The sequence below is a fragment of the Haliotis rufescens genome, unplaced genomic scaffold (genome assembly GCF_023055435.1).
Source record: "Haliotis rufescens isolate VD_foot unplaced genomic scaffold, xgHalRufe1.0.p SCAF_71, whole genome shotgun sequence".
In the NCBI taxonomy this organism is placed as follows: Eukaryota; Metazoa; Mollusca; class Gastropoda; order Lepetellida; family Haliotidae; genus Haliotis; species Haliotis rufescens.
The window spans coordinates 819,574-845,427 of record NW_025964363.1 but is presented as its reverse complement, the minus strand read 5'-3'; the positions used below and the strand labels follow the sequence as shown (position 1 = coordinate 845,427).

Sequence of the window (25,854 nt, the reverse complement as noted above, 5' to 3'; positions counted from 1 at the left end):
CCGCAACGTGTCAATGGTTTTCTGAATTACTTAATTGTATCCATTAAATGACAATTAAACATATTACCGATGACGTTGCTATTACTACCCGTGACTTAAATCGACATATAATAAATGTTTGTTATTGGTCTTTTATTCTTTTCGTCTTTACGAAATCAATTAAATCGAGCCCTGAGAAAATCTAGCCGGTTTCAATAATGGCAGACAATGCAGTTGTCTGCCCTTGACATTGACCCGCGTCGCTAGATGGCATCATATAAGGCTGAGCTGTGTGTTTACGTATGGCGCACATGCATAGCTCAGTAAATTATGGATTTTAACCTCTTACTCGCAGAATTGAGGAATGCAGCTCAACAATATTGTCAGAAAATATCCGATAAATATGCTGCAACCGTTGCCTACTGCGAAACAGCGTGCAAGGTCAGTGATCCGCGCTGTCAAGTCCCCGGTCTAAGTCAAGCCAACTTGTCTTTCATTTTGGAGTGCCATTAATGGCGTGTCGATACGCACGCACGCATTTTAAACTGGTTATATATAATTTAATAAGCAGTCTAGTGGTGCAGTTACGTGTGCATAATGATATATAACATTTTATAATGCAGTCCCATGCAAACTACGCTCCGATTGACCCCCACAACATCTAATATCAACCGACATTAATTTCTTATCAACAAAGCGACTTCCTGATGTAGGTTACAGCGCATGACAAGAACAGGGCTCGCTTGTCGAGGGATATAAACACAAACGATGTCTAAACGATATTTTCTTATTAATTATATGAAATACATGTATCATAATGAAAATTATGATTTATGCAAAATATAAGTTATGATTTCATGAATTATGAATAATAAATCGGCTTTGTATTGTGTGTTTGGACACATTGACAGGTGGCTATCCCTCAACATATAGCTTAACACGCCTTTACTTCCTGAATTACAAAGCACTTTTGTATTTTTCACCGCTTATCCGTAAACAATGTTTCTTTGTTGATATACTTACAGATTTAAGACTTGAGAAGAAAAAAATATATAGGCTAAATGCTAGATGTAGGCAAGGTTTCCGGACAAGTAGATAGTACTGAATGCCCCTGATATTGCATCAATTACAGACATAGGCTGTAAACACACGTTAATAATGACACAGTTCATTGTGTAAGATCAAGGCTCATGCTGTTATTTTTTATAGAGCTATGTTGTTTTGCCATGTTTTGCATTTGCGGATCTTTTGTAAATTTTGTCTGCATGTTTCATCAATTATTTTATGGGACAGGAGAGCATGTATAATTTCAGAGACATGTAATTTTGCATATTAGCCCAATGATCATTCTCAGACTTGGTTTTAGGCTTTAGCTTGTTTATAGTAGGGTTTGTTTCTATTTTCCCACAATTCCAGTACTGTACTTATAGTGCACATAATAATTATCATTTGGCTGCATTGTTTTAACTTTTTGATTATTTCAACATGCTCAACATATATATATTTTGATATGATTAAAGAAATGAAAAAATATTAACTCTAATTCCCAGCTGATGCTCTTTCCGTTGTTAGTGTTGCTGGAAGGATTTGATATTGTGTAAATTGTTGCCCTTAAAGTAGAACTGACCCAAACAAAGAATATACAGGATATTGGTTTATCGAGGGGCTCAGACGAAGTATCAATAATAGTATGTTGTATTGTCATCATGTGTGCGATTTTGTAGCATAATCATGATGATTGGTTGAATGTATTCAATGTTTGATATGACAAAGGGGAGAAATTTTGGTGGGATTTGCTTTAAGTTCACTTTTAGCATGTTTAGATGTCAAATGTTTCTTTTAAAAAAAACAGTGTGCTGTTGTAGCACTGTAAGCAATACACTATCATGTCAAACTGCACGGTGTACAGACCATATGGCAATATTTATGCAGATAATTAAAACAGTTTGTGAAACTATATCTCTGTATGATAATGATGATATCAATAAGGATGATAGTATATCAGGGTTTTAACAGCGCACAAATGTGCGGCCAGTGCACACATATGTAGAGAATTGACGCAGGTAAAAAAATCATATTCATTGTACCTACAGCAGCTGTGTGTGTCTGTTATTTCATGACTACTGTCCACATGATCAATTATTCATTACAGCCGCTAACGTAATATCTAGACATACAGTACGTTACACCATTTCATTATTTTAAAGGGCCCTCATATTAATTATTGGGCCCCCTGGAAGTCCAGGTAAAACCCTGTGCATGGTTTTCAGCTGCGTGAGTTGGTAGTGTTTGTGTGTCTGAGACCTTGTGACAATTAGGTGGCGGAAAATGGATTATTTGTTATAAATTTAGGATTTGTCAGTCTCACGTAATAGAGTATAATGAGTATTCGTTCCCCTAATGATGTTGGTGCATGTTAAATGTCAGTTTGAGACATCCTACCTCTTGCAAAACCACACCTCCTTTTGTCATAATCATGCTCCTACTGACAGTGCTATTGACACAAATACAGGTTTTAGTGTTTAGGTCCATTTACATCAAAATTATCATTTTGATAAACTATGTTATTAAGTATAATATTGATACCGTTGCTAGGTTACTGCATTAATAATTTTGGTTTTCTAGTAGAAACTTGTTTTATGCAGTGGGAATCTGTGTTTTCATTAATTTGGATGATATTTATGTTGGAAGCAGTGACATACTTGAAGAGGGTTAAGACCAGGAAGTATGATGTAGACTGACTGTGCTGCCAGCGTGTGTGTGTGTGTATGTGTGTACGCTGTGCTGTTAATGTGTGCGCATACTGTGCTGCCAGCGTGTTTGTGTGTATGTGTGTAAGCTGTGCTGTTAATGTGTGTGCATACTGTGCTGCCAGCGTGTGTGTGTGTATGCTGTGCTCTAAATGTGTGCGCATGCTGTGTAAGGTGTGTTGTGTGTGTGTAAGGAGTGTTGTCAATGTGTGTCTTGTGTGTTGTCAGTGTGTGTGTATGGTTTGCTGTCAGTGTGTCTTGTGTGTGTGTAAGGTGTGGTGTCAGTGTGCATGTGTACTGTATCTATGTGTACTGTGCTGTCAGTGTGTTGTGTGTGTGTAAGGTGTGGTGTCAGTGTGCATGTGTACTGTATCTATGTGTACTGTGCTGTCAGTGTGTGTTTGTGTGTGTGTAAGGTGTGGTGTCAGTGTGCATGTGTGCTGTATCTATGTGTACTGTACTGCCAGCGTGTGCGTGTATGTGTAAGGTGTGGTGTCAGTGTGTATGTGTACTGTATCTATGTGTACTGTGCTGCCAGCGCGTATGTTGTGTGTGTGTAAGGTGTGGTGTCAGTGTGCATGTGTACTGTATCTATGTGTACTGTGCTGCCAGCGCGTATGTTGTGTGTGTGTAAGGTGTGGTGTCAGTGTGCATGTGTACTGTATCTATGTGTACTGTGCTGTCAGTGTGTTGTGTGTGTGTAAGGTGTGGTGTCAGTGTGCATGTGTACTGTATCTATGTGTACTGTGCTGTCAGTGTGTGTTGTATATGTGTAAGGTGTGGTGTCAGTGTGTGTTGTATGTGTGTAAGGTGTGGTGTCAGTGTGCATGTGTACTGTATCTATGTGTACTGTATCTATGTGTACTGTGCTGTCAGTGTGTGTTTGTGTGTGTGTAAGGTGTGGTGTCAGTGTGCATGTGTACTGTATCTATGTGTACTGTGCTGTCAGTGTGTGTTTGTGTATGTGTGTGTGTAAGGTGTGGTGTCAGTGTGTATGTGTACTGTATCTATGTGTACTGTGCTGCCAGCGCGTATGTTGTGTGTGTGTAAGGTGTGGTGTCAGTGTGCATGTGTACTGTATCTATGTGTACTGTGCTGTCAGTGTGTTGTGTGTGTGTAAGGTGTGGTGTCAGTGTGCATGTGTGCTGTATCTATGTGTACTGTGCTGTCAGTGTGTTGTGTGTGTGTAAGGTGTGGTGTCAGTGTGCATGTGTACTGTATCTATGTGTACTGTATCTATGTGTACTGTGCTGTCAGTGTGTGTTTGTTTGTGTGTAAGGTGTGGTGTCAGTGTGCATGTGTACTGTATCTATGTGTACTGTGCTGCCAGCGTGTGTTTGTGTGTGTGTAAGGTGTGGTGTCAGTGTGCATGTGTGCTGTATCTATGTGTACTGTGCTGTCAGTGTGTGTTGTATATGTGTAAGGTGTGGTGTCAGTGTGTGTTGTGTGTGTGTAAGGTGTGGTGTCAGTGTGCATGTGTACTGTATCTATGTGTACTGTATCTATGTGTACTGTGCTGTCAGTGTGTGTTTGTTTGTGTGTAAGGTGTGGTGTCAGTGTGCATGTGTACTGTATCTATGTGTACTGTGCTGCCAGCGTGTGTTTGTGTGTGTGTAAGGTGTGGTGTCAGTGTGCATGTGTGCTGTATCTATGTGTACTGTGCTGTCAGTGTGTGTTGTATATGTGTAAGGTGTGGTGTCAGTGTGTGTTGTATGTGTGTAAGGTGTGGTGTCAGTGTGCATGTGTACTGTATCTATGTGTACTGTATCTATGTGTACTGTGCTGTCAGTGTGTGTTTGTTTGTGTGTAAGGTGTGGTGTCAGTGTGCATGTGTACTGTATCTATGTGTACTGTGCTGCCAGCGTGTGTTTGTGTGTGTGTAAGGTGTGGTGTCAGTGTGCATGTGTGCTGTATCTATGTGTACTGTGCTGTCAGTGTGTGTTGTGTGTGTGTAAGGTGTGGTGTCAGTGTGCATGTGTACTGTATCTATGTGTACTGTGCTGCCAGCGCGTGTGTGTGTGTGTGTAAGGTGTGGTGTCAGTGTGCATGTGTACTGTATCTATGTGTACTGCTATGAGAGATTAGTTCTTATTGTTCAAAGGCAAGGCTTCTCACATTAATTTCATGACAAAGTTTAGGCCTGTCATCCATACTCGCATAAATTTGGTGACACATTGATTTTCAAACGCTAATGATGGAAACTGATTAAATCAGTGCTAGTTAATCTAACGGTCTTGCATTCCGACTCCGACACACCTAATTTGCAACGAATTGCCGAAATCACTGTCTCGTTAATCCAACACAGTGATCAGAGTATGCTGTGGTCATCAGCCGAGAAATACTAGCTTAACAATAAACTATTAATGCTTTAAATAAACAAAACAGGATTAATCACATGCTTAGATTACCTCAGTCTCATTAAAATCAGATACAAGTTCTGGCTACCAATGAGGACATCCCATCAGAACGACCTTTCGTGGACTATGACCGACCAATGAAATTACTAACAAGAAGTCAACATTAGCCACTAATAAAGCAGCTTTCTTGAGCTTTGCGGCACTAGTTTCAAACTGGAGACTTCCATTCCAGACTATGCTTTTTAAAGTATTTTGAATCAGTCACACAGTCCGTAACAGTTGTTTTGTATTAAGCTTCAGAGGTTGCATGATTAAAAAAACATATTCCGCTAACAATGTAACGTAACAATATGAATATTTTATTTTTTATCTTTTTATTGCAACGTGTTTGTATCATTATCTATCATGTAGTTGTCTGATTTTCGATCAAAGATGTTGATACTACTTAATTTCGTTTATCCGCCATACTCGTTAATCCAAAGTGTTTACAAATAGGTGTCCATTCTGCACTTGGCAAGTTGAGACGACACAAGTCACGTCGTAAAAGGCCTCAAGTTGCCCCCTTGTCATTTTCATATTTGCACAGCCAGCCTTATAGAAACTGTCTGGAGCATGGTTGCCCCCGTCGTCTGAGGTGCGGTAGTTCGACCTGCATAGTTATGTCCCTTGGGCTCACCAGAAATCCATGATTTGGGGTTCCTGTCCTGGTTTGCCTCGATTATGTTTCTAGGTTTGTCAGCACCATACCCGTGCTCGTGGCTTCCGGTAAACGTCTGAGACCTGCATCACTTTGGGCTTTATTCAAACAATAAGCTGACATGCTGTGATAAATCTGAAATACTGTTCCAAGCGGCTTTACACCCAACTCTCTTTAGAAACTGTCACCTCCTTAAACTGCTCGAATTGTAGCTCGACCACTACCGCCATATGTCAGAAACAACACTGTAGACCCGTGAAGATCGGGTCTATGCTTGTTGTAAGAGGCGACTAACCGGATCGGGTGGTCAGGCTCACTGACTCGGTTGATACATGTCATTGTATCCCATTTGAGTAGATCAATGCTCATGATGTCAATCACTGGATTGCCAGGCCCAGACTTGATTATTTACAGACTGCCATCCTATAGCTGGAATATTGCTGAGTGCGGCTTAAAACAAACAGTAGACACTATAGCTCACCAGTCACCTGCATGAAAGACATTTCACCCAAACTACTGCAGATCAACATGCCAAAAGCCGTCGTCCATCCAACTATTCTCGGTGACTGTGCGCTATACTCAGGACCATGCAAGGGAGTTAACTGACTATAAAAGTCTAGCTTCCACCCTTGACGAACTAGGCTGGAATTTCTGGGCTCGATCATAGTGCCACCTTCTATGTGTCTCCTATTGACCAATCAGATTCCGCCTCTTATATCACTTGCATCTGATCAATAATCAAGATCTATATTGTCATAAAACGTGTCTTACATCGCAAAGTGCATCAAATCACGTGAGCATCTTGATTGAAAATATGTGAAGATTTGGACAATATCTGTTGACTCTGACTTGGCGGTGCACATGCTTTATATATATTTGTGTTGCAGACAATTGACAAGCTTGAGAATGTGGAAGATTATGAGAACAAGGTGATCGGATTATGGATAATCCTGGGCTACATCGGAGAGATGTACTCTCGACTGACAACTGGACCCGTCACAAATGCTCTGTGCCAGAAATTGTTCCGGTAGGTTCCCTGTACAGACAGTTCCTACTTTTACTGCAAACACTGGGGCAGACATGTTTGTTGAGATTGCTTATGCTAGGGACCAGTTCAAAAGTTCAATGTGAGATCAAAAATCTTTATTCCTTAAGTTTTGAGGCATTCCACCTTGCTCCCCCCTCGACTTAATTTTTAAAATGTTGATCTCCAGAGTTTAGTGGCACACATTCTAGTGTTTTGCCCTTCTTTTTCAGAACGTTTATTCACTGACATTTATTAGGTGTTGAAAATCATCTGTATGGTTTTTGTTAATCCAATCTGCCGTTCTACATGTTCTATACTATGCACTGCATTAGACATGTCAGAAGGACTTATCACGGGTGCCGGCAGTGGCGACAAAACACTACCCCATGGAAAGACCAGGGTGTTGTTGTACAAAGCGATCTTAGCGCTAAGGTGATTGTAACTCGTATTGCTCCCGTAACTTAACATAAACTTACGACAATCTTAGAGCTATGGTGATTGTAACTCCCATACCTTAACATAGACTTACGACAGTCGTAGCGCTATAGTGATTGTTACTCCCATACCTTAACATAGACTTACGACAGTCGTAGCTATGGTGATTGTCACTCCCATACTTAAACATAGACTTATGACGTAATACACGCCTCGCTCTAATAAGCGCCCACGGCGATATTTGCTGATGTATTGGCTAGTGAACAAGCCCAATTTGCATCCCTTCCGATTGATCAATGTACACAAGACTTATTTATTCGGTATAATACGCACACGTGTGTTATATGCACCCTTATTTATGGGCAATTAAAATCTGGAAAAATATATCTGTCGTACATAAACATTTCAGGCTGTCAGCATAAACAACAAAATTTATCTTTCAACTATGTTTTTCTTCACCAAAATAATATTCGAATAAGAGCCCCCTATTTCAAATTTTGAGAGCGCCCGGGCGCTTATTACGTCAAATACGGTAATCATTTTTGTTAATGACCACTCCTAACAGCATATGACCAAAAATAGGATCAGAGTTTTTGCTTAGCTTAGTTAATACGTACATATAAACGTCAGGTAAATTGATTTTGACTGATGGAAAACTTGCTGGGCCATTCACACACACTGACACTAGACTTAAGGAATTAAGATTTTTATCCATGGAACTTTTGAACTGGTCCCTTGACGATGTTTTCTGATCTGTCTTCAAAGTAAATGTTTCTAACATAGGTATACATTCTATTGAGCTAGGAGCACTTTTATGGATAAAATGTTAACATGGTTAATATGAGAAAACATCTTTGTTTCAGTTCGTGCAAATGGATAAAGACATGCACATTTATGTATTTCCCTCAATTTCTGACATGTAGAGACATTCCCTTGATGATGTTAATGAGTGCTATGATGTCATACAGTACTGTGATGTCATCATTATTGTTATCATCATTATTTCTCAACTGAAATAGTGCTGGTATGTTCTATTAAGACTGTCAAGGTGTTCTGTACTAATCAAGTGTTGATCTGTGTTAGAAGCCACAGTGTGTTTATGAAGGGCAATGTGTATTTCAGGCACTGTGCACGGACTGTGTTGAACATCCAGTGGCAGCAACTTGCCGATGACAGCCAGAGCAAGCAGAACTTCCACACCACGCTGGAGACGTTCCACACCAAGCTGTCCTCGCACAATTACACACGGTTCAGCCTCATCCACGACCTCATCCAGACGGGCTGGACCCACCCGACCCTGGGCCTAGTCATGGCTGAAGAGGACGACAACGAGGAAGAGGAATGTGAGTTTGCCTGCCTTAGCTGTGTAGACAGCCCTAGATTATATTCCATTTTTACAATGGCAGTCTGTAAACAGCGTAAGAAATTGGCACTAGTCCTGTAGTCCTTACCAAACTGCTCAATAGTAAAGGTATCCTAAGGACTAGTAGAAATTGGCCCATTTTAAGGATTTTGCTATATGTTATAATTATAAGGACTAATGGACAAATATTGTTAGTTTCTAACCCTGGTAAATAATCTGGAGCAGTGGGGTAGCCAAGTGGTGAAAGTGTTTGCTCGTCACACCGAAGATCCGTGTTTGATTCCCCACATGGGTACAATGTGCGAAGCCCCAAATCTGGTGTCCGCTGCCGTGATATTGCTGGAATATTGCTAAAAGCAGTGCAAAACAATACTCACTCACTCTGTACATAATCTAGTCTGTACCAGACAATCCAGTGATTGACATCATGACCATCGATCTACATGATTGAGATGATGACCTCAGAGTCACAGACCAGCCCATGAAGTTGGTGGCCTTTTATGTCAAGCATAGGTTGTTGGGCATCTAATGTCTTAAATGGTATCTCCATGGGATATCTACATGCGGTCATTATTTGTTTGAGCAAACCCATGGCTTGAGTTCGTTTTTAATTTTTTAGGGGTGGTGGGGTAGCCTGGTGGTTAAGGCGTTGGCTCGTCAAGCCGAAGACCCGGGTTTGATTCCTCACATGGGTACAAAGCCTGAAGCCCATTTTTAGATGTCCCTCACCGTGTTATTGCTGGAATATTGCTTAAAGCGGCACAAAACCACTCACTCACTTACTCTGATAATGATGATGATGATGATGATGATGATGTTTAAAGTATATTTTGCTTTTTCTAGGTTTGAACTACATCAAGCAAGAGGACCCTGTGATCCTGAAGATCCGTGTGGAGATCATGATTCAGGAGAACTGTGAGGAGTTTGCACTGAACCTGTGCTCATGGTGCCTTAAACACCCCGCTCTGACAGATGACCTTGACATTCGCCAGACACAACTGATGCTGCTGCACAAGCTGAACCAGCAGGATCGTCTTCAGGAGGAGGTGAGTTGCCAGACCGCAAGATGGTAGAAAGTCACCAACATACCACATTTTCTTCAGTTTAGCGCACACTTTTCCCCCCAATACACAGCTGTGTAGAAGGAGGTGCGCATTATACACGCCATAATGAGTTTTGATGAGTTTTTTCCCCAACGCAAAGACATTACTGTGAGCACGTAACACCGGAAATACCATGTCAACAAATCCGTACTGGAGTACACAGTGTAATCTTATAATTACACTGTCTGGTTATAAAAAGTGTTTATTGTAATCTGGACTTACGTTTGTTACTTATTTCATTAATTTTATTCAAAATTTCTTTTAATATTGTTTTAATTAATCTCGGCGAAAATAGTGTGAGAAGCGATCAGAAGATTGCAGAACTCACTGTTATTAACAGCAACCACGGTCAGATTACCGCTATTGACGCCTTGTTGCGAACTTTAATTGACAGAGAATGGATACATGTATTATAAATGCCATACTTTGACTTGTTAAAAGTTATATTTGTTGTAGTTTGACGATTCTATGTCATATGTAGTTCTCGTGATCACGGGAGCCTCGACGGTGACTGGTCAAATTGTTCCATGCGTAACAAAATAACCGGCAATTATCACCCATTGGTAAACCGGTGTTTGCTGAAGGGTTACGATGTATTTTTTCTGTACATACAAGGGGGTGCGCATTATACTTGAGTGAGCACTAAACTCCAAGAAATTATCGTAGTAGCCGTACAGCAAGAGACTATGATAATAACTGGCCTCAAAGATAGTAGCCATTTGGTGTAGTAGCCATTTGGTGTAGTAGCCGGACAACGAGATAATAGTAGGACTTGCCAGACAGAAATATTGTAGCCCAACTCCAACATAGTATCAGGAGTAGCTGAACAGGACAATAGTAGCCGGACTCCAAGATAGTAGCCGGACTCCCTAGATAGTAGTCAGATAGTACCAGCAGCGAGACAGCAAGATAGTCCCTGGTAGAGACAGTGTTGATTGCTGTTGTGTATGTTGCAGTGTCAGAAGATCCCCTGCCATGATGGCGTGCGTCTCATTACGAGGCTTCAGCAGACGGAAAACAACAAATCACTGTGTACTGAGCTGGCACAGACCTTCCTCGTCCAGGACTGGATCCGACCTTCGGACCACTGCAGTAGCAAGGTCAGTAGGTCACAAGGTCGTGTCAAATTTCACACACAAAGGTTGAGCCCTCTAAGTAGCGAACATTTTGGTGGCCAATGCGATTTAAACCTTTGATTGGCAACCTAAATTTATCTACTGCTCGCCACTTGGTTACCTGAAAGTAAACATAACTGGTGACATTATCTGTTTAAGATATCTGTTGGGTCTTGAGAGACGTGCTCTGTTCTTGAATACAGATTAGTGTTGGAGGCATGCAGTCAGTTGTTTCAGATAGGCATCCCATCCAAACTCAGCGCAAGTCGGGTCCAGTGCCTCGAATCCCCCTTTCTGTTGCTCCTTTAGAAAACCTTGCCTTCTAGAACCTATCATATGACGAGCGTGTTGCTGTGATATAGGGACACCTTGCCTTCTAGAACCTATCATATGACGAGCGTGTTGCTCTGATATAGGGACACCTTGCCTTCTAGAACCTATCATATGACAAGCGTGTTGCTCTGATATAGGGACACCTTGCCTTCTAGAACCTATCATATGACGAGCGTGTTGCTCTGATATAGGGACACTTGAAGATCTAGGGTAGAATGCTCTTCAACAACCGGCAACTATGCTTGTCTTAAGAGGAGACTAACGGGATCGGGTGGTCAGTCTCACTGACTTGGCTGATGCATGTCATTGTACCCCACTGCATGGATCGATGCTCATGATGTCAGTCGCTGGATTGTCTGGTCCAGACTCCATTATTTACAGACTGTCGTCATATAGCTGGAATATTGCTGAGTGCGGCGATAAACAAAAACAAACAAACAAACAAACATTGTCATGAATAGTTTGCTGGTGCATCAGACGTATGATGTTGTTGATGTTGCGATGTTTCAGGAACTGCTGACGTTGTGGATCCGCCACCAGTATCTGGCGGATGGCGACCAGGACAAGTTCCTCAGCAGCGTGTGGGCCGTGGCCAAACTGTCCCGCTCCACCGAGCAGATCGGTCTCATCATCGATGGTGTGAGAGAAGAGGTGAGTTGGTTGTGGCACTCGGTGATCAGCTTACATAGAAACTGTCAGTACATTTGTAGAACCAATATGGTGATGTGTGTTTGTGTTTCAGTGTCTGATGTGTGTTTCAGTGTCTGATGATGTGTGTTTGTGTTTCAAAATCTGATGTGTGTTTGAGTGTCTGATGATGTGTGTTTTTGTTTCAGTGTCTGATGGTGTGTGTTTCAGTGTTTGATGATGTGTGTTTGTGTTTCAGTGTCTGTGTGTTTCAGTGTCTGATGATGTGTGTTTCTGATTTTGATGATTTGTTTGTGTTTCAGTGTCTGATGATGTGTGTTTGTGTTTCAGTGTCTGATGATGTGGGTTTCAAAGTCTGATGTGGGTTTCAGTATCTCATGATATGTTTGTGTTTCAGCGTCTGATGAAGTGTTTCAGTGTCTGATGATGTGTGTTTCAGTGTCTGATGATGTGTTTCAGTGTCTGATGATGTGTGTTTCAGTTTCTGATGATGTGTGTTTCAGTGTCTGATGTTTATGTTTCAGTGTCTGATGATGTGTGTTTCAGTGTCTGATGTTTGTTTCAGTGTCTGATGATGTTTATGTTTCAGCGTCTCATGATGCATGTTTCAGTTTCTGATGATGTGTGTTTCAGTGTCTGATGATGTATTTCAGTTTCTGATGTGTGTTTCACTGTCTGATGATGTGTGTTTCAGTGTCTGATGTTTATGTTTCAGTTTCTGATGATGTGTGTTTCAGTGCCTGGTGATGTGTCTTTCAGTGTCTGATGATGTGTGTTTCAGTGTCTGATGTTTATGTTTCAGTGTCTGATGATGTTTATGCTTCAGCTTCTGATGATGGGTGTTTCAGTTTCTGATGATGTGTGTTTCAGTTTCTGATAATGTATATCAGTGTCTGATGATGTGTGTTTCAGTGTCTGATGATGTTTATGCTTCAGCTTCTGATGATGCGTGTTTCAGTTTCTGGTGAAGTGTGTTTCAGTGTCTGATGTTTATGTTTCAGTGTCTGATGATGTGTTTCAGTGTCTGATGATTTGTGTTTCAGTGTCTGATGATGTGTTTCAGTGTCTGATGTTTATGTTTCAGTTTCTGATGATGTGTGTTTCAGTGTCAGATGATGTGTGTTTCAGTGTCTGATGATGTGTTTCAGTGTCTGAAGATGTGTGTTTCAGTGTCTGATGTTTATGTTTCAGTTTCTGATGATGTGTGTTTCAGTGTCTGATGATGTGTGTTTCAGTGTCTGATGTTTATGTTTCAGTGTCTGATGATGTGTGTTTCAGTGTCTGATTGTTTCAGTGTCTGATGATGTTTATGTTTCAGCGTCTGATGATGCGTGTTTCAGTGTCTGATGATGTGTTTCAGTGTCTGATGATGTGTATTTCAGTGTCTGATGTTTATGTTTCAGTGTCTGATGATGTGTGTTTCAGTGTCTGATGTTTATGTTTCAGTTTCTGATGTTTATGTTTCAGTTTCTGATGTTTATGTTTCAGTTTCTGATGATGTGTGTTTCAGTGTCGGATGATGTGTGTTTCAGTGTCGGATGTTTCAGTTTCTGATGATGTGTGTTTCAGTGTCGGATGATGTGTGTTTCAGTGTCGGATGTTTCAGTTTCTGATGATGTGTGTTTCAGTGTCGGATGATGTGTGTTTCAGTGTCGGATGTTTCAGTTTCTGATGATGTGTATTTCAGTGTCGGATGTTTATGTTTCAGCGTCTGATGATGTGTGTTTCAGTGTCTGATGATGTGTGTTAAGTTTCTGATGATGTGTGTTTATTCCAGTGTCTGATGATGTGTGTTTCTGATTATGTGTTTCAGCGTCTGATGTGTGTTTCAGTGTCTGATGTTTATGTTTCAGTATATGATGTGTGTTTCAGTGTCTGAAGATGTGTGTTTCAGTTTCTGGTGATGTGTGTTTCAGTGTCTGATGTTTATGTTTCAGTGTCTGATGATGTTTATGTTTCAGTGTCTGATGATGAGTGTTTCAGTTTCTGATGATGTGTGTTTCAGTGTCTGATGATGTGTTTCAGTGTCTGATGATGTGTGTTTATGTTTCAGTGTGGCAACATGTTCCTTCAGCTGTACACAGACCTCTGCATCTTCGCCATCAACTACGACAAGAGCTGCCTGGAGAAACACATGCAGGAGGGAGACATGGACGGACTTCGGGAGAGACAACAAGCAATGGCAGCCACGTGTGAGAAGCTGTCTCTCATATATGCCACCCGCAACCCCAAAACCGCCATGTATTCTGCCGTCACTGCCTTCGCCCTCAACCCCAACCAGGCAACTCTGGCCGCCGTCAAGTCCTTCTACGTCAACCAGAGCCTGTCTCTAGTCAAAGACAGGGGCAAGGTGTGTTGTTCCAACTGTACCAACAAAACCGGAGAGTGCGATCACCCCAGCAAAAGTGGCAAGATCAACCCAGCCACGTTCTTCGAAGTGGAGAGGCTCCTGAACATGCTCCGACCCTACTACTTGAACCCGGATCACGACTGGCTGTCACTGGGCCCTGCATGCGACAAGTATCTCGCAGAGAGGGAAGCAGTCGCCCAGAACTACTCCAATGAAGATCTCATCAATGACAGTAGCTCTGTGAGCGAGGGAAGCATCCCCGAGCTGGACCAGAGTGGGATGAGTCCTCATAGCTCCCAGAGGACCCTGCTCCACCAGCACCTCGTCAGACCCATCAACTCCAACATGCCAGGCTACACGGAACAAATCACTCAGGTGTCGAAACATCTCAAACCATTCACTGCTGTGTCGGCAGCCAAGGGCCAGAGTCAAGATGTCACAAGCAGCAGTATTGCGAGTATTGAGCCAACTCTACAACTGTCGGATGCTGAGCTGGGAGACAAGCATACTCTCATCCGACAGTTGCTCTTTGCTACAGAAGATCTCTCTCTGGCTGACCTCCCCGACACACATACTCTGAATGAGTTGCTGCAGCAGGGCAACATTGACCTCATGCCTGAGGCGTTTCAGGAGATCACCATCGACAACAATGGTTCTGGCGGGGAGGAGATGTCGGTGCCGGTGCCAGGCCACATGAAGCACACCACCCCTGTGTCGGCAGCTGATCCCCTCTTCTCGTCACTCAACATCGCGGAACAGGAAGTCCCCCAACACGATGCTGTGGCAGTCCCTCAACACTCACAGTCCGCAGGGCACACGCTACAACAGCTGCAGCTGCTGCAACAGCAACAGCTTCTTTCCAAGATTGAAACTTTGAAAAACTGCAAACCACAAGCTTCGAACAAGATAGCAATGAAATTAGTGTCAGCATGTGCAACAACCAGCCAACCATTTCAGTCAACGCCATCCACACAGGCTCGATCAGGACACATACACACCAAGCACATGCCAGGTAGTTCAGGAGCTGTGAAGCCCCCCTCATCCGCGAAATCATCAGTGGGGTCAGCTGTATTTCACATCACCTCAGGCCTCTTACGTGTTCCTTCACAGCCACAGACCACCCAGTTGCCAGTACCCACACACCAGGAGCAAGCTGTCATCCTTCATGACCAGTCCAGGGGGACGTCACTGCCAGGTCAGCAAATGGCAGTGGCATTCACCGGGGGACAGGTGCCCTCCCAGTCTATGCCTCAGTCTCAGTATTTCACAAATCTTGCTCAGACAGTGCAGCAACAAGTGGTTCAGCAGCAAGTGGTCCAGCAACAGGTGGCCCAGCAACAACATGGCTCTGTTGCTGTCAATCTCATTGGAACTCGTGCAGTGGCCCTCCCTGTGTCTGCCCCGGTCCAACAGGCCTCTCCACCATCGGTGAATCTCGGTGTGCAACCCACATCAACTGTTGCTCAGATTGCACCTTCTATTGCAGCTCAGCTAGCTCAGCCCCAGCTGGTACAGTCCCAAGTTCCGGTTGCCGTGGTGAACCAACACCTAGGACAGACCACGATGTCCACAACTTTCAGTCCGGGTAGGCCGCAGGTTCTGAGGCAGCAGCAGCAGCAGCAGCAGCAGCAGCAGCAACAACAGCAACAGCAACAGCAACAACACCAGGGGAAACCACAGCTGGCAGGTGTTAACCAACATCGAGTACAGAAAACTGATCACATGAAAGCAAGTTCTGTTGTTACAGCTAATCTCCAACAAATGCTCAAACTATCTTCAAAGACTGTTACTACCACAGAACAGAAATCAGTTCCTGTAGATAATGCTGTTTACACAAGTACAAATCATCCTCATGTTGCTCTGAAAAGTAGGAGTCCAGTTTTTCCTATTGTGAAGAAGAAATCAGAAATCACTGGCAAGACCATGATACCTGCTGATGCTACTGCTCCAAGTCCTGCTATGGACAGTAACGTGCCCTTTGTTCTCAAGTCCTCATTAACCAAGCCAAAGCCCAAACCTAAGAGTAAGGCCACAATATTTACCAACTCGATGATAAACTCCAGAGTAACAACAAACACAGCATTGTTAGGTGGATGTGGCAAGCAGAGTCTGACCTGTGTAAAGCCCCTGCTCTCTAGTGGGTCCACAGTGTCCAAGCCTGGGACACTGCCCCAAGTAATACCTTGTCCGAACACAGCTGACCCTTCAGTTGCACCAATGACTGATCCAGGCGCCATCTCCACTGAAACGAAGCCAAGTCCTGTGGAAACAAACCCCAGCATCTCCTCCTCCTGCTCATCCACAGTATCTTCACCAGTGGACGATGTTGTTGCTCCAATCTCCTCAACTGATAAGCCAAAGAAGGCATCAAAGAAGCTCTTCAATGTCTTTTATCGATGCAAAATATGTCAAGAGCAGTTGCTGTCTCTGGATGATCTACGGAAACATATCCAGTCTATATGTAGAGCAGAAGAGTTTGCTCCGTCTGATTCGAATGGTGAAACATCAGACCTGTCTGTGAAGCCTGGACATTTGAACCCCAAACTTACCATCAAGTCACTGGAAGCGTGTAGGGTATACCAGTGCCCTGTGTGTAAGATGTTTTGCGTGACAGACCCAGAAGTGCTTGACCACAGAACACGATGCCTGAAGAGCAGATGCAGACCACGAAAGAAATGTGAGAAGCAGCCATCAACTGAAGGAGTTCCTGGGCATCCAAACACGGCAGTGGAAGGTTACAGAGGACCGTGCACCCCGCCTGTGCCGGCCGCAGCTCCACCTCCTCCACCAGAACCCCCTATAGATCTGGCAGCCCTGGATTTAACAAACACAGACGATCTGAAAAAATTCATTGAACATTTCAAACGACAGGAGATGATGAAGGAGAAGGCTCAAGCGCCGCCATGCAAACCGAAGAGTAAGAATAAGAAAGTGGAAATCCCTAAGGCTGTAGTGTCAGTTATGTCTGGTGTAGTCGACAGGTTAGAGGCAGCAACAGAAACAATCTCCACAACAGCATCTGCAACAGTGACATCTACTACCCAATCATCCGCAACAGCGACATCAACAACCCAGTCACCAGCAGCAGCCATGGCAGCCATGCTACCACCACCAGGACAAACGCCGTTACCCTCCATGGAAGCTAAATCTAAGGCACCAAAACCAAAACCAAAAACAAAAACAACAAAACCTAAAAAAACACCAAATCCAAAGTTCAAAGAGCTTTGTCATAATGGGAATACCTTTTTCAAGTGCTTTTTGTGTAAACAAACATTTTGCCGTATGGAAAGTTTAGTTACTCATTGGCCTGAGTGTTACAACCTCAATGGACCTATCAGAAAACCCAAGAAGGCGTCTGAACTAAAACTACCTACCTCGGGGATGCTGGCTGTTGTCTCAGACGGTGGTGTTCCCGTTGCCATGGCACCTGGGATGTCAGGTGTGGCAGAATCTGGTGAAACAGAAACCAGCTACCAAGATGCAAAGGAAATAAGTAAGAGTATATCTGGCTTGCAAAGTAAATCCAAGAAAAATTCCAATAAGTCAAGCCCAAGTAAGCCCAAACAACCACCTGTGCCTATAGACGGTAGGGAGCTGGCTAGGTATGTAGATGCCATACAGTCTGTGATAGACTCTTCAGGGCGGTATGTTCCAGAGAGTCCAGATGTGATGGATAGGACACAGGGAGACCTGCCTCTAGGAAGTGCAGGCATCATCATGGCTGGGGCCGGTGATGTCCCAACACTACAAGCCACTGGTGACAACACTGCAGCTCTGGTACCAAAGAAGAAGAAAAAAGTGAAGGCAGCAATCCCTGCAGGTGAAGGCAACAGCGAGGGGGCAACGGGCGACGTGGGAAGTGCAGGCATCATCATGGCTGGGGCCGGTGATGTCCCAACACTACAAGCCACTGGTGACAACACTGCAGCTCTGGTACCAAAGAAGAAGAAAAAAGTGAAGGCAGCAATCCCTGCAGGTGAAGGCAACAGCGAGGGGGCAACAGGCGACGTGGGAGGTGCAGCCTCAAAGAAAAAGATCAAACCAGCTGGAGATGGCAGTGGTGCTACTGAAGGTACTCCTGCTCCCAAGAAGAAGAAGTCCAAGAAAAGTGATAGAATTCCAACTGATGATGTGTTTGAAACTGTACCAAAGCTGCCCGGGGACAAGTCTTCACCAAAAAAGAGGAACAAGCCAATCCCCAAGAAGAAGCATGTGAACGTGAAGCAAATGCTGAAAGACCGCCTGGAATGTTTGCTGAGTGGGAAGAAAGATAGATGTGATGTTAGGAGTGATGGCAAGAGCGTTCCATTATCTCCCAGAAGTAAAGGCCGACCTAAACCACAGATCCTGTCGGAAACAAGGCAGGTGATCATCATTGTTGGCCTGGAGTGGGGTTGCGGATGTGCTCCATGTGGAACTCTGTTCCGGAATCATAGGAACCTCATCCAACACCTGGTTATCAAACACTTACAGCCATACTCCACTCGCAAGGGGGAGTCTGGGGCAACTGTGTGCCATCTCTGTCAACAACACTTCCCAGCTTTCATCTCCTACTTGAACCATACTCCTCAGCACTCCGAGATCATTTTAGAAAGAATGGATGCTTTGATTGAAGAGAAAGGTGATGTAGTCGAAGTGGAGAAGAGTCCAGAAAAGGAAGAATCAGAGGAAAATTATGTTCCGTTTCCTGACATTCAGGAAGCCCTGAACGACATGCTGAAGATCCGACAGCAGCAGACGCAGGGAGATGATGGTCTAAAGCTCCGTCCCGAGTCTGTTGGCGATGTTCACCTCTTGTCCCCTTGTGCAGCAGCTGGTGATCATCAGACTGCACTGCCGACATCCATGTCCCTGGACTCGCTCCACGAATTTCTGCCTGACCCTTCGAAAGAAAACGTTGATGAACTTGCAGCTTTTGCAAGAATGATAAATGATCCAGCCCCTCATTCAGACATTACAAGCGGAATCTCAGAACAAGCGTCATTCCAGCCTGTAGCTCCAGTGATCAGTTCTAAAGTCTGTCAGGAACAAGGTCCTGACTCGGGACCTGCTGCCAGTAGTGTGGTTGTACCAAGTTTCCCTGATCAAAGTATCAATGAAACCACCATTGCTGTTGAACCTAGTGCTGCACTTTCTCAGGAACAGGTTTCTGAGACCAGTGTGACTTGTAAGGAAGATATAGAAAGAGACTTGATTTGTGAGACTCCATCAGTAGATGTGCTTCAATTGGGTGACCAAATGCCTCAAACTGAAGCAGAAGGCATGACAAATGTGGATTCTGTAGAAGCTAAACCTAATGACCATGTCACAGGCATTGAGCTGGAGAGTTTTGAAGAGAAAAAGAGTTTTGCTGAGGAATGCCAAGAAACTGTTGCCCAAGAATTATGTAATACTGGGACAGAAAGTGAGCCATGTCCATCAACAGGTAGTGTCAACACTCCCGCCCCTGTCGGAGGTGAGGAGGTTGGAGTGAGCATGGCCGGACCTGCTGATTACCTGGCAGAGGACAGCAGCGTCTCCACAGATCAGCAAGTTCAAGTAGATCAGAACCAAGTGAATGTCAAACATTTAAGAAGCCACCCAAGAAATACTGAATTCCTGACCAGCAGCAAGTCAGATATCTCAAGCCCTGTTGTTACTGATAAGACTGACATTTCTGAATGTAAGTTGACCTTAACCAAAGATGAGTCCAAAGGATCTGATTCACCCAGAGGAACTGATCTGCGGAAAGAACAGGACGGGTCTTCTAAGTCAGAAGATCAGGAAACTACTTCAGAGTTAAAAGCCATTGTGAAACATCTGAGAAGCAATCCCAGAAAAGCTGACTTTGTGGGTCAAGATGAATCTGACTTGAAAAAAGCAACCAAAGCAGAATCTGAATCAGCAAGTCAAGAAGTGAAAGATGTCCCTTCTGTTGAACATCGCGATGGCCTGCTGAGCTCTGATGGGCAGGATTCTGAGGAGGATGTGGAAGCTGGTACTGAACCCAAGAGAAGTCTGAGAAAGACCATGAACCGAGTATCTAACCCTGAAATGGCACACAAAGAGTTCAGTTCTGGAGACAGTGGCAACAAACAAGATAGGGTTTCCACAAGGAGGGAAAAGATGAAAGGCGATGAGCCCAGAGTTGAGAGGAGGGTCATGAATCAGCCAGACCGAGTGTACAGGCTGAGGAAGACAATTCCTGCTAAACAGTTCTACAAAGGTTCGCTAAAGATGAAACCACGGACATCCAGGAGCAGTATCCTGGATGTGCTACACAGCAGCAAGAAACTGTCGTCGATGAAGACGCAGAGTAGACAATCTGTTGGTAGGCTAAACAGGACTCAAGGCAATAGGAAGGAAGAAAACAAAGTGCTCATAAAACGAACCCCAGAAAGACCTCATAGTGCTAAATTTGTCACCAGAAGCTTAACGAGACAAATAGTGGTTCACTCAAACGACAATCGACCCAAATCAGCTCCTGCATCACAAACTATTAACCCTGACCACAATATGTCTCGCAGGACAAGAGGAACTCAGAGAAAAAATGAATTTGGACTAAAATCATTTGAGGTTCGTCTGAACAACTTGTCAGCAGAGACCGTGAGAAGAAAGAGTGCTGAGCTGGTCAACGCCCCAGCTGATGCATTGCCGCGACGTGCATCATGTGATGAGTTGACGCCATCAACATTGGGCAACAGGAGTGGGTCATGTGATGACCCCAAGTCACCACCTCCATCCAAACAAAATCCAACAAGTCCATCATTCTTAGATTCCTTTTTGTCCTACCTCAATACCCGTTCAGATGATGATGATCCTTTCAAGAAGCAAAAGCTGACAAAGAAATGTGCAAGACAAGAGCAGAAAAATGAGACTGATAACTCTAATGAAGAAACACAAGGGGGAGATGGGAAACAGGTCGAAGCAGATACTGCATCAGAGGATAGCAAGGAGGGTTCAGAAGAGTCTTCGCATCAGAACGCCACTCCCGAAGACTATCAAGGAACACAAGAAGAGGATGCTGTGTATGATCCACAGTTGAAAGTTTTGGAGGCAGAGATTAGGCCTGCAGAGACATCAATGATTCCCACTGACACCGTTCAAGTAACTCCGAATGAGACAGTAGAAGTTTGCACAGGTTACACAGAGAGTGTGAAGGAGGATGAGCCGACTGAGGCCAGCAGACAGACTGTGGCCATGAGTGAGGTGGACATGGCCGACTGTCCTGACATGGAAGAAGATGAGGTGATTCTCCTGGAGGAGTTCGGGGCAAGTGGATCAAACACATCTCAGGACGAAAAACCTCCAAAAGCAAACGAACAACAAGATGCAACTGTGATAGCAGCAGCAGCGGGTTCTGATCAGAAAGCAGGAAGTGCTGGACACAAGCCGCTGGAAGCTGGGGCTGAGATACAGGACACTGCCATTGAAGACAAGCTAACCTGTGATAACACAATAGATGTGCCAACAGAGAACAAAACATCATCTAATTCTGTTGATGCAACTGTTGTAACTCCACATACAGATAACAAGAAAAATGGGGAGGTCCCCGATCAAGCTATTAACAAAAATAATGTTACTACACCTGTCACATCTGATGTCGCCGCAGACAACTCTCCTCAGAGGGAGGACAAGTTGAAAGGAGTGAAGTCCCTGAGAGAGAAGGTCAAGTCCGAACCCTTTACCTGGGATGTTGATGACGAGGAGGATCAGAAGTTAGCTGAGCGGAATCAAAGATCTCTGAAAGCGTTCAGGCAGCAGGTGAGCATTGCACCCTTCACTTGGGATCTGGATGAAGAGGAGCGAGCCCACGTAATCACGGACATTGAGCACGTGCAAATTGCTCCCGTGTCCTCCTGCAGTGTCACACGGAACACCCGGTCCCGGAGGAGCATGAAGCTGTCCACAGACTCACGGGACAGCAGAGGCAGCTCCGACAGTGAGAAGAAGGAAGCCAGTATTGAATGTGAAGCAACGCTCACAACGGTGACCTGGAATGTAGAGGTGGACGAAGATGGTGGGGATGATGTCGAGGCTGTAGGGAGGGTGGTGGACAATATCGACAGCATCAACTGTATCCGAGTCAGCAGTGTTGTCCCGAGTAATTCTTGTAAGAGGAAAGTGACGGACATTGAGAGCCAGGAACCACATGCCAAAAGATCTGTTGTTACAATTTCTTCGGGTGAGAGCTCCCCTTCTGTGGAGAGTGTTGAGTTTGTGAGTGACACACTGCCAGTGGAGGACGGGGATGCCAAGACCAGTGTGATGGTTGTTCCAGCACCAGATGCTGATTCTGTCACTGACTCAAATGATAGTCTCAAGGCTAGCAGAAAGTCCGACCCTAAACCTGCCATAGATAAATCAGTTAGAGTTGTCTCCCTCAGTAAGGAAAATTTAAATCAGAAAGTCACACGCAGTTCTGTGATCCTGACGCGGAAGGCTGCCAAGTCGAAGGCTCTCTCAGCAGATCAGCCGGCCAGCAAGAAATCCAGGACAAGCTCCATCCCAGTCACCAACCACATGCCGGCCATGGTGCGGCGCAGCTCCAAGAACATGGGCTACTCCAACCGCAAACGTCCGGTCAACAGCAAGACCAACCCCCCTCCCCGGGTCCAGGTGATTCGAGTTGACCCCATCCTGGAGGGTGTGACCACACGGCGGTCAAGGCATGGGTCCAGTGAACGCACGGTACACACGCCAGTCGCTAGTGATCAGATTCAACAATCAGCAGCCACAGGCACTGACCATAAGTGGACAATAAACAAACGGAAGAACTTTGCATATCAATTCTCACGGACACGAAGGGACAAGAAGCAGCACTGACATAGTTATCTCCCTTGTTTATTGACAGTTATCTCCCTTGTTTACTTTTCGAAAGTCATCTTTGAATCGAAAAAGTGTAGTATTATGTGGGGTGTGTGTATTTGGGGTATTCTGGATCAATATTACTTGAATGTATTTTTAGATTTCTTTGTATCTATTTTATTAATACAGAACAAATTGAGATTCATGTTAAACCAGTCTTAGAATTGTACATTTTGTTGAATGCTTCACATAAAACCTACCACCAATACATTTTATGCATGTTTAACCTTGTTACAAATCTGTTTTAGAGAGGTTCTTGTGCTAATAGTTTATGTTCAATCAGTAGAGTGATGTGAAAGAATTGAATCTTGTTTTGAGAATTTGATGATCTACTTAAATTGAATTAGTGATTTGGTGACTATTTCACTTTATCATTCAAACTTGGCTTCAACTGGAAATATCGCTAGTATCTCCTAGTAGATATCACTGCAATGAAATGAAATGATTATACTTTGCAGGCCATTGTGATATCATTGGTTAACATGACATCACAATCAAATGACATCACAAATCTCTCTGCCACTGAATATTTACTCTCAAGACGGTTCACAAACAGAAAAAGTTGGCAGAATGATTTTCGATGATCAATAGAATCTTACTCTTGTGTCTTCTAAGCAGAAATATATCGAGACATGATAAGAATTAAAGTATCCTTGGCAAGCCTTAGATATTTGTAACTATTATCAACTCATCCTGATATTTTTTATCTCGTAAGACACTTGGGTATGCTGGATCAACAAGTTGACAGCAGCAAGTGAGACAACTACAGAATGTAACAGACCAGATATTCCTGCCAGGAACAACTTGTTCTGAAGAACAGATAATTCTTATTTACATGAGACTCATAATATTCACAAGTTGTATGAATCAGTTTCTGTTAAATGAACACAAGAATACAGTATCAGTTGTGGGAGTCAGCATCTACATAGGATGTGAGCAGATGAAGACTGGGGACTGTGGGTTAGCATGTAGTTGTGGAATCACTTTGGAACTTAAGCCTACTTAATGGTGATTCTACCCAGAGCATCCGATGTTCAGAACATGGAAACTCAATCTTTGTGTTCAGTGTTGCACTTTAAGTGGTTTGCATAATACGGAGTTCTTCTAGGCAGAGGGAGTGTAGCTGGATATTCACACAAGTATCTGTTTATTTTATCTATGAGGCAAGTGCATTTGTTGGGCATGTTTGATGTTAAGATATCCAGACCTCAAGTCCAGTGTGGAGACATATTCTGAATCGGGCTCAGGGGTCCATTTCACAAGGCTATCGTAGCGCTAACGTTATCATAATTCCCATACTTTATCATAGACTTACAACTGTCGTAGCGCCAACGTTATCGTAATTCCCATACTTTAACATAGACTTACGACTGTCGTTGCGCTACGATCGCCTTGTGGATCAGGGCCCTGGCTGGCACATGAGAATCTTGTAATAATTTCATAAAAAAACATTCATAAAGTTTGGTCTTGTACATGAACATTATTACTAATCAATTTGGCATTGTGATGATTTTTATGGGTAGTTGTAGAGTGTTGTTACTGATGCTGTCTTTGGTGCTATTAGAACCTTACGTAGTTCCATGGTGTTGTACTTCTGTGGGCACCATCACCGTTGTACATTCATCCAATGCTGGGTAAGTCCTGTGCTTGTGGAACACGGTTCTTTCCACTTTTTCTACCATTCTAGATTAGACTCCTTTGCATTTAGTCTTTCAGATTTGTGTCCTTTTTCAAATTGTCTACTTTAGTTTTAGACTGGTATATGTCACTGTTTCCACATGTTGAACAGTTTGTGTGTGTAAAGGTCATGTGTAGGTATTGATGATTGTCTTGTAAAAATTTCTTGACTGTCGAGGAGCTAATAATCGATTCAATTTGTTCTTTGTGTGTCTGGTCGTTATGTCGAACAGACGGTCCATCATCACAGACTTCCTCTGTAGTGCTGGTGTCGCGATGTCGAACAGAAGGCCTTCGATCATGGACCATCACGGTTGTCGAGGCCTTTGTCAGTCAGTGTGGATGCTGAGCTGACGTGCCCTAGTGGGCGGCATGTATATAAACTATGTACTGGTACATACTATGAAAGAGTCAAGGCAGCATATTTCTAGTCTGTTATTATGCATGTTGAACATGCCTCCATGTCATCCTACAAGTGTGCTATTTATTAGTGTTTAATATCACTTTCTCATGTTGCAATTTCATATGCAAAATCAAGGCTTCCAAAAGTCCATTATCATAATCATCTTGAAGCTGTTTATAATACATGTTGTCATTCATCTTCTGTATATAAGTTTGTGTATATATTGTATGAAATGTGAGTGGTGTTTATGGCGGCATAATGTGTGTGCTTCCTCCTCGTCAGGCTTGTGCACAGGAAACCAGCATAACTCCCTTCATGCATCTTCTACCACTTTGATACTTTACCTACCTGTCTGCCATACTGGCTTTGTAAATCAAAATAGAGAATGTTTCAGTGTTGATGCCTTTAAATGTATAATTGGGACAGTAAAATGTCACAGTTTTCTTCTGCCTTGGTTATTTGTTTTTTGCTGTCATCAGTGAAACACCACATCCGCCGTCGTATCGCTGGAATATTGCTGAGTGTGGCGTTAAACAAGAACATGCAGTGAGTAGCTCTAGTCAAATTCCACATGCAGTGTAATGCTTGCATCAGCAACACACCATATGTAATGCAGCATATCTGCCAAATGTTTGTAGTATGACATGACTCCATGCTTGTTTAGCTTGTTCATGTTGTAGTGGCGCTGAGTTCAAGCAGTTGATCTCATAAAATTAGTCTTAATACTTGTATGGGATTTAGCAACTTGATGACACCGTACAGCAGTATTT

At 43.6% G+C, this 25,854-nt stretch overlaps 1 protein-coding gene across 3 annotated transcripts; it reads left to right on the top strand.

Annotated features, from left to right (window-relative positions):
* The first annotated feature begins 237 nt into the window (after positions 1 to 237).
* Positions 238 to 25,527, top strand: LOC124111559. 3 transcript variants are annotated; one of them, XM_046471308.2, is made up of 8 exons: positions 238 to 420; positions 6,671 to 6,810; positions 8,368 to 8,588; positions 9,452 to 9,654; positions 10,668 to 10,811; positions 11,670 to 11,810; positions 13,861 to 17,866; positions 18,023 to 25,527. In XM_046471308.2, exons 1-8 carry the CDS (start codon positions 310 to 312, stop codon positions 22,960 to 22,962), a joined length of 9,906 nt encoding a protein of 3,301 aa, XP_046327264.2. In that variant the 5' UTR covers positions 238 to 309; the 3' UTR covers positions 22,963 to 25,527. The 3 variants fall into 3 exon arrangements, with proteins under 3 accessions (XP_046327264.2, XP_046327265.2, XP_046327263.2); XM_046471309.2 differs by having other exon boundaries at positions 13,861 to 17,983; positions 18,140 to 25,527; XM_046471307.2 differs by having other exon boundaries at positions 13,861 to 25,527.
* Positions 25,528 to 25,854: the final 327 nt, after the last annotated feature.

Coding starts and splice junctions, on each gene's coding strand:
- LOC124111559 (XM_046471307.2), top strand. CDS start 310: ATGGATTTTAACCTCTTACTCGCAGAATTGAGGAATGCAGCTCAACAA. Junction 9,655..10,667: donor AGGATCGTCTTCAGGAGGAG/GTGAGTTGCCAG, acceptor TGTATGTTGCAG/TGTCAGAAGATCCCCTGCCA. Junction 11,811..13,860: donor TCGATGGTGTGAGAGAAGAG/GTGAGTTGGTTG, acceptor TTTATGTTTCAG/TGTGGCAACATGTTCCTTCA.